Genomic DNA, 13,774 nt, shown 5'->3' on the forward strand with positions numbered 1-13,774 from the left:
TCCCCGCTCCCGGCTGCCTCCTGCTCCTAGTGACGTGACACGGGGAGGGGCTTGTCTTGTCTTTGGGGAAGTCACGTGGTGCGGGGCTCCGCTATTCTCCTGTAGTCGGGGCCCAGGATGTGTACGGGGAGCGCGGGGCGGACTGTGAGGGAGGTAAGTGACCCCCGGCCCGGGTAGGGACATGTAAACGCTGTGTATGAGCTCCTGGGAAAGCTGCGCGACTGCTGTCCTGGGGGTCGCATAGCTGTCACTGGCGCCTGAAATCAATGTATCAGAGAGCTCACCGAGGACTGTATGTGACCCCTCCCACTGCAGGGCGCTGACCCCAGGACTATATGTGACCCCTCCCACTGCAGGGTGCTGACCCCAGGACTATATGTGACCCCTCCCACTGCAGGGCGCTGACCCCAGGACTATATGTGACCCCTCCCACTGCAGGGCGCTGACCCCAGGACTATATGTGACCCCTCCCACTGCAGGGTGCTGACCCCAGGACTTTATGTGACCCCTCCCACTGCAGGGCGCTGACCCCAGGACTATATGTGCCCCCCACTGTGGACCACTGGCCCCCTCCCCCCGGATTGCTGACCACTATATGTGCCCCACTTTGTGGTGAAGTGATGTCACACAGGAGCCGTGCACCTGTGTGACATCACCTGACCAAGAATATAACGAGCTGTGCACCTGTGTGACATCAAATGACCAGGGATATAACCAGCCATGCACCTGTGTGACATCACATGACCAGGGAAATATAACGAGCTGTGCACCTGTGTGACATTACTTTACCCTGGACAGATTTCTATCCACAGGAAGTAAAGGATGATACTTCCTATGGCAGTGGTGGCGAACCTATGGCTCGGGTGCCAGAGGTGGCACTTGGAGCCATTTCTGTGGGCACTCAGACCGTCCCCTCAGGACAGAGCTCACCAAATAGCACCAAATCCACCAAGTCCCAGGCAACTTAACAGATGCTGCTCTCAGCGCTATTTTAAAGCGACACTTCATTGGCTGTTAGGAACTGCAAGAAAAATAAGAAGGTGTTGACAGAACTGCAATATTTTTGGACATCCTCCTGCTGGACCCACCATTTTTCCTCTACAGAGAGACCCTAGAAAGAAGCTACAAGGAGAGTCTGAATTTGCCCTCCTTCTTTAAACTGCATTGGTGGCCTCAGGGGGGCGATTCAGTTGAATGTTGGTGAAGAACTGGTAGCAATAAGTTACTGCTTAAAATGCCACGTTGTCACTTCCCGGGAAAATAAGTGGATTTTGGTTGTAGTTTGGGAACTCTGTCTCCAAAAGGTTCGCCATCACTGACCTATAGAATGACAGGAAGCAGAGATCTAGGAATTGATACGGAAAGTATATTGTATATTTTCTTTTACTACACAATCAATATTAATAACTTGCTGAAAGTGCACGACCCCTCACAAGTCAGGTCATATGTCACCAGAGGAGTTGGGGGTCTTGTACTGGTAATGGGGTATTATTGGGGATTATGTTGTACTGATGATGTGTGGCGCTCAGTGGTACGAACAAAGCAATGTTTCTGCCTGCACATAAGAAATGAGAGCAGAAGCTTCCACTACCGTCCAATCCGATCGCGCTTTCCTCTCTGATTCATTGCTCGGTGGCGGGCTCTCTCAGTGGCAGGTGGGTGTAGTGGCGTGCTCTCTCTCAGTGGCGGGCTCTCTCTGTGGCGGGCTCTCTGTGTTGGGTGTCATGGCGCTCTCTTAGTGGCGGGTGTTGTGGGCTTCAGGGGGGCTCTCGGTGGCGGCTCTCTCTCAGTGGTTGGCTTCTGGGGGGGCTCGCTCTCAGTGGCGGGTGTCGTGGCAGGCTCTCTCAGTGGCAGGGGCTGGGCACATGACGATTTCATAACCAGGTTTTTGGAAAGCTGGGTGGCTGCCAATATATATGAGCCAGCTTTCACTGCCATTCTGGGATTTGGGAAAGCTGGGTTGTGCATGTTATATCAAAATCACTGCCACCTTATACCTTGTATGGTGATGGAGAGCACACCTAACACAAGAGCAGGAGTCTCCTGCCTCCCATGATGCATCAGTGTAGTGGTATAAATCAGGGGCGACCCAGCTACATGTGAACGTGTTCTGAGCATTGGTCATCTCTTCCCAGAATAAGTCATCCCCCTGCAGAGGAAGTAGAGGCTGCTGCACTGACACACTGTAACGCATACTGAATTCTTCAGAAGTGATTGTATCCGCACCCGGTGGTTACTACCTACCCCTCCTCCTGCCTCTCCAGCTTTACCAAATTTTTTACAAGAAATTGCTGATTATTTCCCCTGCCCTCCACGTGCCACATTGGACTCCGTGCCCCCGGTTCTGCCATGTCACTACATGGTCAGTACTGGGCCCCGGCACTATTCTGGTTCAGACCCATTTATGAAATTTCTGCTGTACTGTCTGTGTACACCAGGACCTTCTGTATGATTGCACAAGCCGCAATCACAACCAACCACCAGCTGCTGCCCCGACCCTATGACAACACTGACTGCACTGTAATGTCAGCGGGAAGTTGTTCTGTGGTTCTCTATTTTGTAATATAATAATTTCTTTTGTTTTCAGGTTGTGTAAATATCTGTCACACAACCCAACCCACATCCTGTGTTATACCCCAGAGCTGCACTCACTATTCTGCCGCTGGTGCAGTCACTGTGTACATACAGGACATTACTTATCCTGTACTGATCCTGAGTTACATCCTGTATTATACCCCAGAGCTGCACTCACTATTCTGCCGCTGGTGCAGTCACTGTGTACATACAGGACATTACTTATCCTGTACTGATCCTGAGTTACATCCTGTATAATACTTCAGAGCTGCACTCACTATTCTGCCGCTGGTGCAGTCACTGTGTACATACAGGACATTACTTATCCTGTACTGATCCTGAGTTACATCCTGTATTATACCCCAGAGCTGCACTCACTATTCTGCTGCTGGTGCAGTCACTGTGTACATACATGACATTACTTATCCTGTACTGATCCTGAGTTACATCCTGTATTATACCCCAGAGCTGCACTCACTATTCTGCCGCTGGTGCAGTCACTGTGTACATACATGACATTACTTATCCTGTACTGATCCTGAGTTACATCCTGTATTATACTCCAGAGCTGCACTCACTATTCTGCTGCTGGTGCAGTCACTGTGTACATACATGACATTACTTATCCTGTACTGATCCTGAGTTACATCCTGTATTATACTCCAGAGCTGCACTCACTATTCTGCTGCTGGTGCAGTCACTGTGTACATACAGGACATTACTTATCCTGTACTGATCCTGAGTTACATCCTGTATTATCCTCTGGAGCTGCACTCACTATTCTGCTGCTGGTGCAGTCACTGTGTACATACATGACATTACTTATCCTGTACTGATCCTGAGTTACATCCTGTATTATACCCCAGAGCTGCACTCACTATTCTGCTGCTGGTGCAGTCACTGTCTACATACATGACATTACTTATCCTGTACTGATCCTGAGTTACATCCTGTATTATACTCCAGAGCTGCACTCACTATTCTGCTGGTGGTGCAGTCACTGTGTACATACATGACATTACTTATCCTGTACTGACCCTGAGTTACATCCTGTATTATATCCCAGAGCTGCATTCACTATTCTGCTGCTGGTGCAGTCACTGTGTACATACATGATATTACTTATCCTGTACTGATCCTGAGTTACATCCTGTATTATACCCCAGAGCTGCACTCACTATTCTGCCGCTGGTGCAGTCACTGTGTACATACAGGACATTACTTATCCTGTACTGATCCTGAGTTACATCCTGTATTATACCCCAGAGCTGCACTCACTATTCTGCTGCTGGTGCAGTCTCTGTGTACATATATGACATTACTTATCCTGTACTGATCCTGAGTTACATCCTGTATTATACCCCAGAGCTGCACTCACTATTCTGCTGCTGGTGCAGTCACTGTGTACATACATGATATTACTTATGCTGTACTGATCCTGAGTTACATCCTGTATTATACCCCAGAGCTGCACTCACTATTCTGCTGCTGGTGCAGTCACTGTGTACATACATGACATTACTTATCCTGTACTGATCCTGAGTTACATCCTATATTATCCTCTGGAGCTGCACTCACTATTCTGCTGCTGGTGCAGTAACTGTGTACATATATGACATTACTTATCCTGTACTGATCCTGAGTTACATCCTGTATTATACTCCAGAGCTGCACTCACTATTCTGCTGCTGGTGCAGTCACTGTGTACATATATGACATTACTTATCCTGTACTGATCCTGAGTTACATCCTGTATTATCCTCTGGAGCTGCACTCACTATTCTGCTGCTGGTGCAGTCACTGTGTACATACATGACATTACTTATCCTGTACTGACCCTGAGTTACATCCTGTATTATACCCCAGAGCTGCACTCACTATTCTGCTGCTAGTGCAGTCACTGTGTACATACATGACATTACTTATCCTGTACTGATCCTGAGTTACATCCTGTATTATATCCCAGAGCTGCATTCACTATTCTGCTGCTGGTGCAGTCACTGTGTACATACATGACATTACTTATCCTGTACTGATCCCGAGTTACATCCTGTATTATACTCCAGAGCTGCACTCACTATTCTGCTGCTGGTGCAGTCCCTGTGTACATACATGATATTACTTATCCTGTACTGATCCTGAGTTACATCCTGTATTATACTCCAGAGCTGCATTCACTATTCTGCTGCTGGTGCAGTCACTGTGTACATACATGACATTACTTATCCTGTACTGATCCTGAGTTACATCCTGTATTATACTCCAGAGCTGCACTCACTATTCTGCTGCTGGTGCAGTCACTGTGTACATACACGACATTACTTATCCTGTACTGATCCTGAGTTACATCCTGTATTATACTCCAGAGCTGCACTCACTATTCTGCTGCTGGTGCAGTCACTGTGTACATACATGACATTACTTATCCTGTACTGATCCTGAGTTACATCCTGTATTATACCCCAGAGCTGCACTCACTATTCTGCTGCTGGTGCAGTCACTGTGTACATACATGACATTACTTATCCTGTACTAACCCTGAGTTACATCCTGTATTATACCCCAGAGCTGCACTCACTATTCTGCTGGTGGTGCAGTCACTGTGTACATACATGACATTACTTATCCTGTACTGACCCTGAGTTACATCCTATATTATCCTCTGGAGCTGCACTCACTGTTCCCCATGTTACATTGGTGCTGGTTTCCCTTGGTGATGTTATGGATCTGTAGTCTGTGATATAATCTGTGACCGCTGTGCTCCCTCCTGGCATCTTGCGTTCCTCTATGTTTATGTTTTGCAATTCCCTTCCTCGTTTTCTGGGAAATGTTTTGCCCTCAGCCGGAACGTTCTACTTCCTTTTGATTGTCGCTGTCCCTTATCTTGCAGTGATTCTCCTGCGCTTGAGTCGGTCATTTCTGCATTGGACACAGAAACCCCAAAATTGTCACCCCCTGTATTGTGTATCTATGAGGTGCTGCAGGGGTTGTGTCCTGTATTTCCGGACTCCTGTGTGTTTGGACCTGGAGGACTTCCATGCGTATTCTCTGTAGTTCTACTATGTTTTTTCTGCGCCCCAGTGATTATTGTTATATCACCTAACTTTAAAAAAATAAAATGTACAAAAAGGAATTTTTTAAATTTCTTCTTTAGACTGCCCCTTTAAGAATGTGTCGGTATGTTGTGCCTATGTGATGGTTTTGTGCTCCTTTTGTAGTAACCCCCAGACCGCTCCTGATGGCCGCGCTTCCTGCGTTCATAAACCACAGAGGCATAACAAACCGCGCTTCAGATTATTTTTATGTTCCTAGTGTACAAGAAATTATTAAAGCGCTCCCCCCCCCCCCTCACCCTCTGCCTGTAACCTCGCTACGCTCTCGCACACTACTCCGTGGGTGCCGTGTTTTTCCTCTTTTCACTTGCTGACAGTTTCCTGTTTGTTGATGTGACACTTAATATTCCATTGTGCAGGGGATGCAGCTCTGCCTCTAGCGCCCCCCAGCCATGGCAGAATAGTAGGGGGCTGACACCCGAGGGGCTTGTTCTTCCTCCAGCTCCCGGGAGCCCTGCGACTGAGCTGTAATACAACATATAAGCAAAATTTGAACCTTCTGTCTTTCAGATTCTGTCACAATGAGACGGCCACTTACCCTCTGTGTCCTCTGGAGCCTCGTCCTCGCCTCAGGTAAGTGATAGCACTGGTGTTCTGGATTATGACCTTAGGTCATAGTTCACAGGGTTCATGTCTGACAGTAAATGTACAGTCCAGCGAGGTACTCAAAACATGTGGCTCCCAAAGTTTCTTGAGAATTTCCTAAAAATCTAGAAATGTCTCAGTCTAAGCATGGATGTGGTGGTCAGAGGTTGCTGATATCATCCCTGGTGGTCCAGCACAGTGAAGGGTCAGAGATACTAATAGTCTATTTCTACATAGCAGGGACACAGTTACTGATCCAGGGGGGGGTCTAGCCTAGGAAAGGGAGTTATGATAAAAATCCCTTGAGGTCTAAGACAAAAAATGGTGTTTCCTGATTGTCAATGACAGAGATGGGGCCACTAATAACATCTCCCATGCGACATGACTAATTACAACCCTGGTGGGTCTGGGGCATTAATGGGGTTACTCATTACATCCCTGGTGTCCAGGGGAGTGAAGGCATTACCAATCATATCCCTAGTGGTCTAGGGAAGTAAATGGGTTACTGATCACTTCCCTGGTGTCCTAGCGGATATACCTAGTGGTCTAGGGAAGTAAAGTGGTAACTGGTCATATCCCTGGTGGTCCACGGCAGTAAAGGGGTCACTGATGAGATCCCTTTCAGCAGTACATAGTGAGATACTGATGTGCCAGGATATTGTCAGTAGTAACGCGCCTCTTCGTGTTGTGTTTTCAGATGGCTCCATGTCCTGCGCCTATATCACCCCCCAGTCACCCGCTGTGGAGCTGGGCACAAACCTGACGGCGTTCTGCATCCTAGACCAGGAATGTCTGCGTAAGGAGGGCTACACGGCCACCTCCAAGGAAATCTTCTGGAAGGTCGGGAACTCATTGATTCCGGAGAGTCAGTACACGGTGGTCAATGACTCTGTGTCCAGCGTCACCTTCCAGCCCGACTTGTCCACACACAACAGCCTCATCTGCTCCTTCTTCAACTACGGACAGGCTGAGGTGACTCTGCACGGAATATTCTTCACGCTGGGATGTAAGTGGACCTGTACTTTTGTGTATTGGGGTTGCCCAGCACAGAATAAAATAGTTGCAAATTAGACTTTTCTCACATGATGGAATAAACGATCTTGATATAGTTCCACCAACACTTAGCTTTGCCCTAGCAAGAAATGTCCCCCCTCACTTCTGCACCCAGGATCAGTCTCCTCTCAGCACTCACACTGCTCCCTCTCCTCTATGTACACGGGTGTAGTTTCCTTTTAGCCCTCTCACACTGCTCCATCTACTGTTCTCTGGGACAGTCTCTACTCAGCACTCTCGTCATCTCCCTTCTGTATCCCAGAGGAGTCTCCTCTCAGCTCTCACACTTCTCCGTCTCCTTTATGTGCCCAGGGACAATTACCTCTCCTCTCTGCACTGTCACACTGCTCACCCTCCTCTATGTACTAGGGGGTAGTCTCCTCTCAGCATTGTCAAACTGCTCCCACTCCTCTATGTACATGGGTGTAGTCTCCTCTCAGCTCTGTCACACTACTCCCTCTCCTCTATGTTCATGGGTGTAGTCATCTTTCACTTCTGTACCCAGGGACAGTCTCCTCTCAGCACTCACACTGCTCCATCTCCTTTATGTGCCCAGGGACAATTGCCTCTCCTCTATGTACAAGGGGGTAGTCTCCTCTCAGCACTGTCACACTACTCCCTCTCCTCTATGTACATGGAGGTAGTCTCCTCTTAGCACTCTCACACTGCTCCCTCTCCTCTATGTACAAGGGGGTAGTCTCCTCTCAGCACTCTCACACTGCTCCCCCTCCTCTATGTACATGGGGGTAGTCTCCTCTTAGCACTCTCACACTGCTCCCTCTCCTCTATGTACAAGGGGGTAGTCTCCTCTCTGCACTGTCACACTACTCCCTCTCCTCTATGTACATGGGGGTAGTCTCCTCTTAGCACTCTCACATTGCTCCCTCTCCTCTATGTACATGGGGGTAGTCTCCTCTCAGCGCTGTCACACTACTCCCTCTCCTCTATGTACATGGGGGTAGTCTCCTCTTAGCACTCTCACATTGCTCCCTCTCCTCTATGTACATGGGGGTAGTCTCCTCTTAGCACTCTCACATTGCTCCCTCTCCTCTATGTACATGGGGGTAGTCTCCTCTTAGCACTCTCACACTGCTCCCTCTCCTCTATGTACATGGGGGTAGTCTCCTCTTAGCACTCTCACATTGCTCCCTCTCCTCTATGTACATGGGGGTAGTCTCCTCTTAGCACTCTCACATTGCTCCCTCTCCTCTATGTACATGGGGGTAGTCTCCTCTTAGCACTCTCACATTGCTCCCTCTCCTCTATGTACATGGGGGTAGTCTCGTGTCAGTACTCCCACGTGGATCGAGAGATGCCTTTTGTATATTATGGGCAGCTGTTATAATGCATCTCAGACAGGATTTAGATATATGACCCCTTAGCATCGGATGTAGCATTATAGTGTGATGGACCATGAGTTCACTTAGTGGAGATTTGCTTATCCTACTGCATTACTTGCATATAATAATGGTGAATGGAGATCTGCATATCGTTACCTTTCCATCTCCCCATCTACATATAGAAGTATTTGGTAGCTTTAATGAAGAAGATTGCTATTGAGGCTTTTAGGCCAAGAGGCCTGAGTTGCAATCCCCTTCTTGTCCTTGATATCAGTTTAGGAAGAGAAACTTCTTATCAACAAAGACGCTGAAACCCCACGTAACAGGAGTTTGTAATTCCATTACGCAAAATAAGTTTTTATTTGGCAGCAAGTTATCAACCCCTTTAACCCCTCTATGAACCGTGTAGTAGATACACACTGCAGACTCTTTTATTTACTCTGTATTTAGTTTTGTCCTTTTAGCCATTTGGGGGATTAATCTTTAACTTTATTTTATTTACTTAAGTTTTGTTTTTACTTTTTTTTTTTTTTTTTTTTACGAATTTCTTGCCAGTTGTAGCTCAAAGGTTAAAAACCATGAACCGCCTGTCCGCCTGCCTTCTGTATTTGGAATTAGCTATAGAAAATATGCAAATTTAAAATAAAAAAAACCACTGAATAGAACACTGGGTCGTGCCTGATCAGCAGTTTAATTCTAGTTGCTGCAATAAATAGCATCCGTGGCATCTAAGGGGTTGAGTCCCTGATATTCACATCATGTATAGCCTGATGAGTGACAATGGCATCAGGGCCCCCTACAAGTGCCATCTTGCGGCACCTATTAGGTGATAAGAAGCCTCCAATGTAGGGTTTGACTTGGAGACCTAGCACACTGCATTGTAAGTGGTGAAGAGTGTGAAGCAATATACCCGGAATCTTTGCCTCTAAAATAAAATGCAGCTCATTCTATAAAAAACAAACCCCAAAAGAAGAAATACTGCATTGGAAAGGGAAGAAGTTACATGGATAATGTCAGTGATCCTGTAGGTGTAATGTGAGAGATATGGACCCCTTCGCCCTGATTTATCTAGTGTTCTTCAAAATTCCAGATCCTCCAGAGAAGCCCGAGAACCTGAGCTGCATCTGTTACAACTTGAGGACTGTGAACTGTTCATGGGATCCGGGAAGGCGCAGCAGCGAGCCCACCACCGTGACCACCACCTACACTCTCAAACAATTCTGGTAAATTATGAGCAGAGCCTATTGGTCATACTCGATCTGTATTCTGCCCCCTGCTGGTGGGATGTAAGCGCTACAGATGCCATTTGATCCACTGTGCTCATAGTTCTTTCATAGCTTATATCCATGTTATAATTACCCCTCTGCCTTTATCCCCAATCCCTTCCCCAGGGGGCAGTATTGTGCTGTTTTTGTTTTTTTTTTGTGTGTGTGTGTGTTTTTTTGTAGACCATACTGTATTGTATCCGTGTATTTGCCTCCTTTTAACCATTTTTTGCCCACATTTTTTCCTGTTTGTTCCGCTTTTTTAACCTTCGGCTCTCTCCTCTCGTATCTGCTTCTCTTTCCCCGCTGATCTGTAGGCTGGGACCGCAGCTGGTCAATAACACTGAGAACCTAACCCCTTCTCCATCTGACTACCCCCAAATACAGAGACCATCTGTGTCCAGGTAAGGTGGTCTCTCCGCAATAAATTGCTTCCATCATAATCCCACCATGTTTCCCTCCACTCAGTGATCATTCATCCTACTACAACTTATTCCATTAATTCAATCTTAACACATTAGGATTAGGTGTGGATATCACCCCCACAGATGTCTACAATGAAGCGGCTGTGGATATTTCAGAAACTTTTCCTGGGAAGCTACAGTTTAAATTGTCTATTTCATACCCAGGACTGCAACCCAGTTGTTCAACCCCTTAGATGCTGTGGTCATTTGTTGAACCTGTCATCGGGAATGTCATTTTAGCTGATGACTGGTTCCAATAGTCTCTGCCATGCTTTGTCAGCATTCTGAATGGTTTCACTACTTTATATAAGTTTAACTCACATTACCTGGCTCCCTGCCAGCAGGGAGGTTGGTGAGTCCCAGAAAGGCTGCAGCCTATTTGTACCCGTGTCAGCTTCCTCCCCCCTTCCTGTCATATGCACTGAGCAGGTAGGTGAGGGAGGGGAAGAAGAATGTATGAGGAGACAAAGGCACAGAGGCTGCAGCTGCCCCTCCCTGGGGACTCACGACACGCTGCTGGCAGGGCAATGTAAAATACTGAAATTATGTAGAATACGGACTAAGATATTTTTAAAATCTGCAAAGCAGAGGCAAATGGCACCTAAAAATGACATTCCGGGTGCCCGGGTCGCTCTTTTAGTGGCTGTGGTTTGGTATTGGCATATACTATATAATATATAAGATGCAAAGATTTTTGGTAAAAATGTAATCCAAATACATAAAAATAATCTTTTCAGACATAGCTTTCCTTTTCTCAGAGATCTGTCACACGAGGTCGTATTCACACAATGCAATTTAAATTGCATCTTAAAACGCAAAGACTCCAACCGTGATCACATACTGAGGTAACATTGCGTTTCGATCCCGTTTAGCAAATGCGATGGAAACGCATTGTTACCTCAACATGTGATCAGGGTTGGAGTCTTGGATTGCGTCTTAAAACATAGTTGAAACGCATTGTGTGAACGCGCTCTTAAAGAGAACCTGTCAGCAGAAAGTGCCCTAATGAACCACTACCAGAATGTTGTCATACAGCTGAACACCTTCCAGATCACGTTTATTTCATGACCCAGTTTGGTGGCATCATCCAGAAAATTTGAAGTCACATGTAAATTGGTTGTATAAAGTTAATGAGACGGAGATTTTAACACTGAAGTCAAGTTCTCTTTTCCTGAAGTTGGATGCATGATGTCAGTCACAGAGGAGGGAGTTCTTCACCCTGACTTCAGTGTTACTCTCCTCCTCCCTGACTTTATACCACCAATTTACCTCTCACTTCAAAGTTGATTTTCTGGATGATGCCACCACACTGGGCCATGAAAGAAACATAAACTAGAAAGTTCTCCGCTGCTTCACAGTATTCTGATTTGGTTTACTAGACCAAGTGCTCATGACCGGTTCTCTTTCAAGTCAATTAGCTTCTCTGCGCACTGGGGTGTGGCTGTGACTACTGTAGAGCAATTTTGGAGGTATCAATGTTTGCTGGGTGGTATAAAAAGAAAGGTGCAGCCTAGCCTAGCTAAATCTATCTATAAGTTAATTTGCATAACAATAAAAACACATTTTCTCTTTGAAGACGAATGTGAAAACAGGAAATGTATAAATTTTAAAGTGCCCTACACAATGATATTACCGTATTTTGTGGACTATAAGGCGCACAAAAAATCCTTTGATTTTATCAGAAATCAAAGGTGCGCCTTAAAGTCCAGTGCGCCTTATATATGAACCGTACTTACAGACAACAGCTGCCTTGAACTGCGCACAGGTCTGCCACCTGCTGGTCATTCATCCTTATAATCTGGTGCGCCTTATGTATAAACCTAGACATTTTAGCAGGCAATAATTGATGGTGCGCCTTATAATCCAGTGTGCCTTATAGTCTGAAAAATACGGTATTACTTTTGTCTAACATGGCTCATTTGTCCAAAGACCCTTCTTCTTGCATGCTGACAATGTGGAGCGTGAATCTAGGAAAACCTTGTGCCGCTGAAAACTGCAATGCACTCCACAAACAACAAGCCCCCCACTACGGCTAAATTGAATACAAAACAACTGTTTGGAGGTGATGGCAAAAAAGTGAAAAATAAAATAAAGGCTTTAGCGCTGCTGTCATGCGCTCAGTCACACCTTCCACCTGTACTCGGCAGCTACAAGGGCAGGACTTGCCCACAATGGGGAGGATGGAGAAGGGACGAGTCTGCGTTCACCAATGTATGGGCTCGGCTCCTTTTTAATGGTTGAACATGATTAAATCTTCTTCTTCCCAATTATAGATGGAAGAGCAGCTCCGCACCACAGCGGAATGGACCTTAAATTTTTGGAGTTTTTTCTTGGTTTTCAGGGCATCACAGGAGCGGAAAAATTGTGTAGCTAAAGAGGGGAGCCATTACTGTGTCTTTACTTACCCGGACTTCAGCGTGTACATTGACACCGCATTCGAAGTAGAAGCTGAGAATGCCCTCGGCCAAGCGACCTCTGACCCTGTGGTCTTCGATATAATCACCATTGGTAAATATTCATATATTCCATCTGTTTGTATCAGTGATGAGAAGTGCAGGACATGTCTTGTGATACAACAGGAGATAAGCGTGTAGCATGAACCCAATGGATTAGGAACCCGTATCTTCTCTTCTCCCCTTTATGGCTGCAGTGAAGCCGGATCCTCCTGACATCCTCAGCGTTTCCACCGCGGCTGAGAAAGTTTTAAGGATTGAATGGAAAAATCCCATGGAAAATCTGAAATACAACCTCCGATACCGGCCCAAAGGAAGCAGTGAGTGGAGCGAGGTAAGTAGCAATAGGTGGCCTCTGCTGTAAAACGGAAACATCATTGTTTTCTTTGTATAATGTGTATGTACTGGAAAGAACTCTTATAGCATTCACCACTAGGGGGAGATCTCTGTACAAAGATTATACAGTCGCCACTAGGGGGAGATCTCTGTACAAAGATTATACAGTCGCCACTAGGGGAGCTCACTACATACAGATTATACAACCACCACTAGGAGGAGCTCACTACATACAGATTATATACCACCACTAGGAGGAGCTCACTACATACAGATTATACACCACCACTAGGAGGAGCTCACTACATACAGATTATACACCACCACTAGGGGGAGATCACTACATACAGATTATACACCACCACTAGGGGGAGATCACTACATACAGATTATACATCCATCACTAGGAGGAGCTCCTCACTACATACAGATTATACATCCATCACTAGGGGGAGCTCACTACATACAGATTATACAACCACCACTAGGGCGGAGATCACTACATACAGATTATACTGCCACCACTAGGGGGAGCTCACTACATACAGATTATACAGCCACCACTAGGGGGAGCTCACTACATACAGATTA

The 13,774-nt window shown here is 46.3% G+C and overlaps 1 protein-coding gene across 2 annotated transcripts in view; it reads left to right on the plus strand.

The window, feature by feature from the left end:
• Positions 1–13,774, plus strand: part of IL6ST (interleukin 6 cytokine family signal transducer) — a 21,021-nt gene continuing 7,247 nt past the window's right edge. Inside the window, exons 1-7 of one of the 2 annotated variants that reach the window (XM_072135885.1) lie at positions 1–153; positions 6,198–6,260; positions 6,970–7,278; positions 9,756–9,888; positions 10,248–10,334; positions 12,736–12,902; positions 13,045–13,181. In XM_072135885.1, coding sequence (XP_071991986.1) covers positions 6,209–6,260; positions 6,970–7,278; positions 9,756–9,888; positions 10,248–10,334; positions 12,736–12,902; positions 13,045–13,181 — 885 coding nt within the window. In that variant the 5' untranslated portion in view covers positions 1–153; positions 6,198–6,208. The remainder of the gene's footprint in view (positions 154–6,197; positions 6,261–6,969; positions 7,279–9,755; positions 9,889–10,247; positions 10,335–12,735; positions 12,903–13,044; positions 13,182–13,774) is intronic. The other variant, XM_072135892.1, reaches the window with a different exon arrangement.

Source organism: Engystomops pustulosus, chromosome 1 (assembly GCF_040894005.1).
Source record: "Engystomops pustulosus chromosome 1, aEngPut4.maternal, whole genome shotgun sequence".
In the NCBI taxonomy this organism is placed as follows: Eukaryota; Metazoa; Chordata; class Amphibia; order Anura; family Leptodactylidae; genus Engystomops; species Engystomops pustulosus.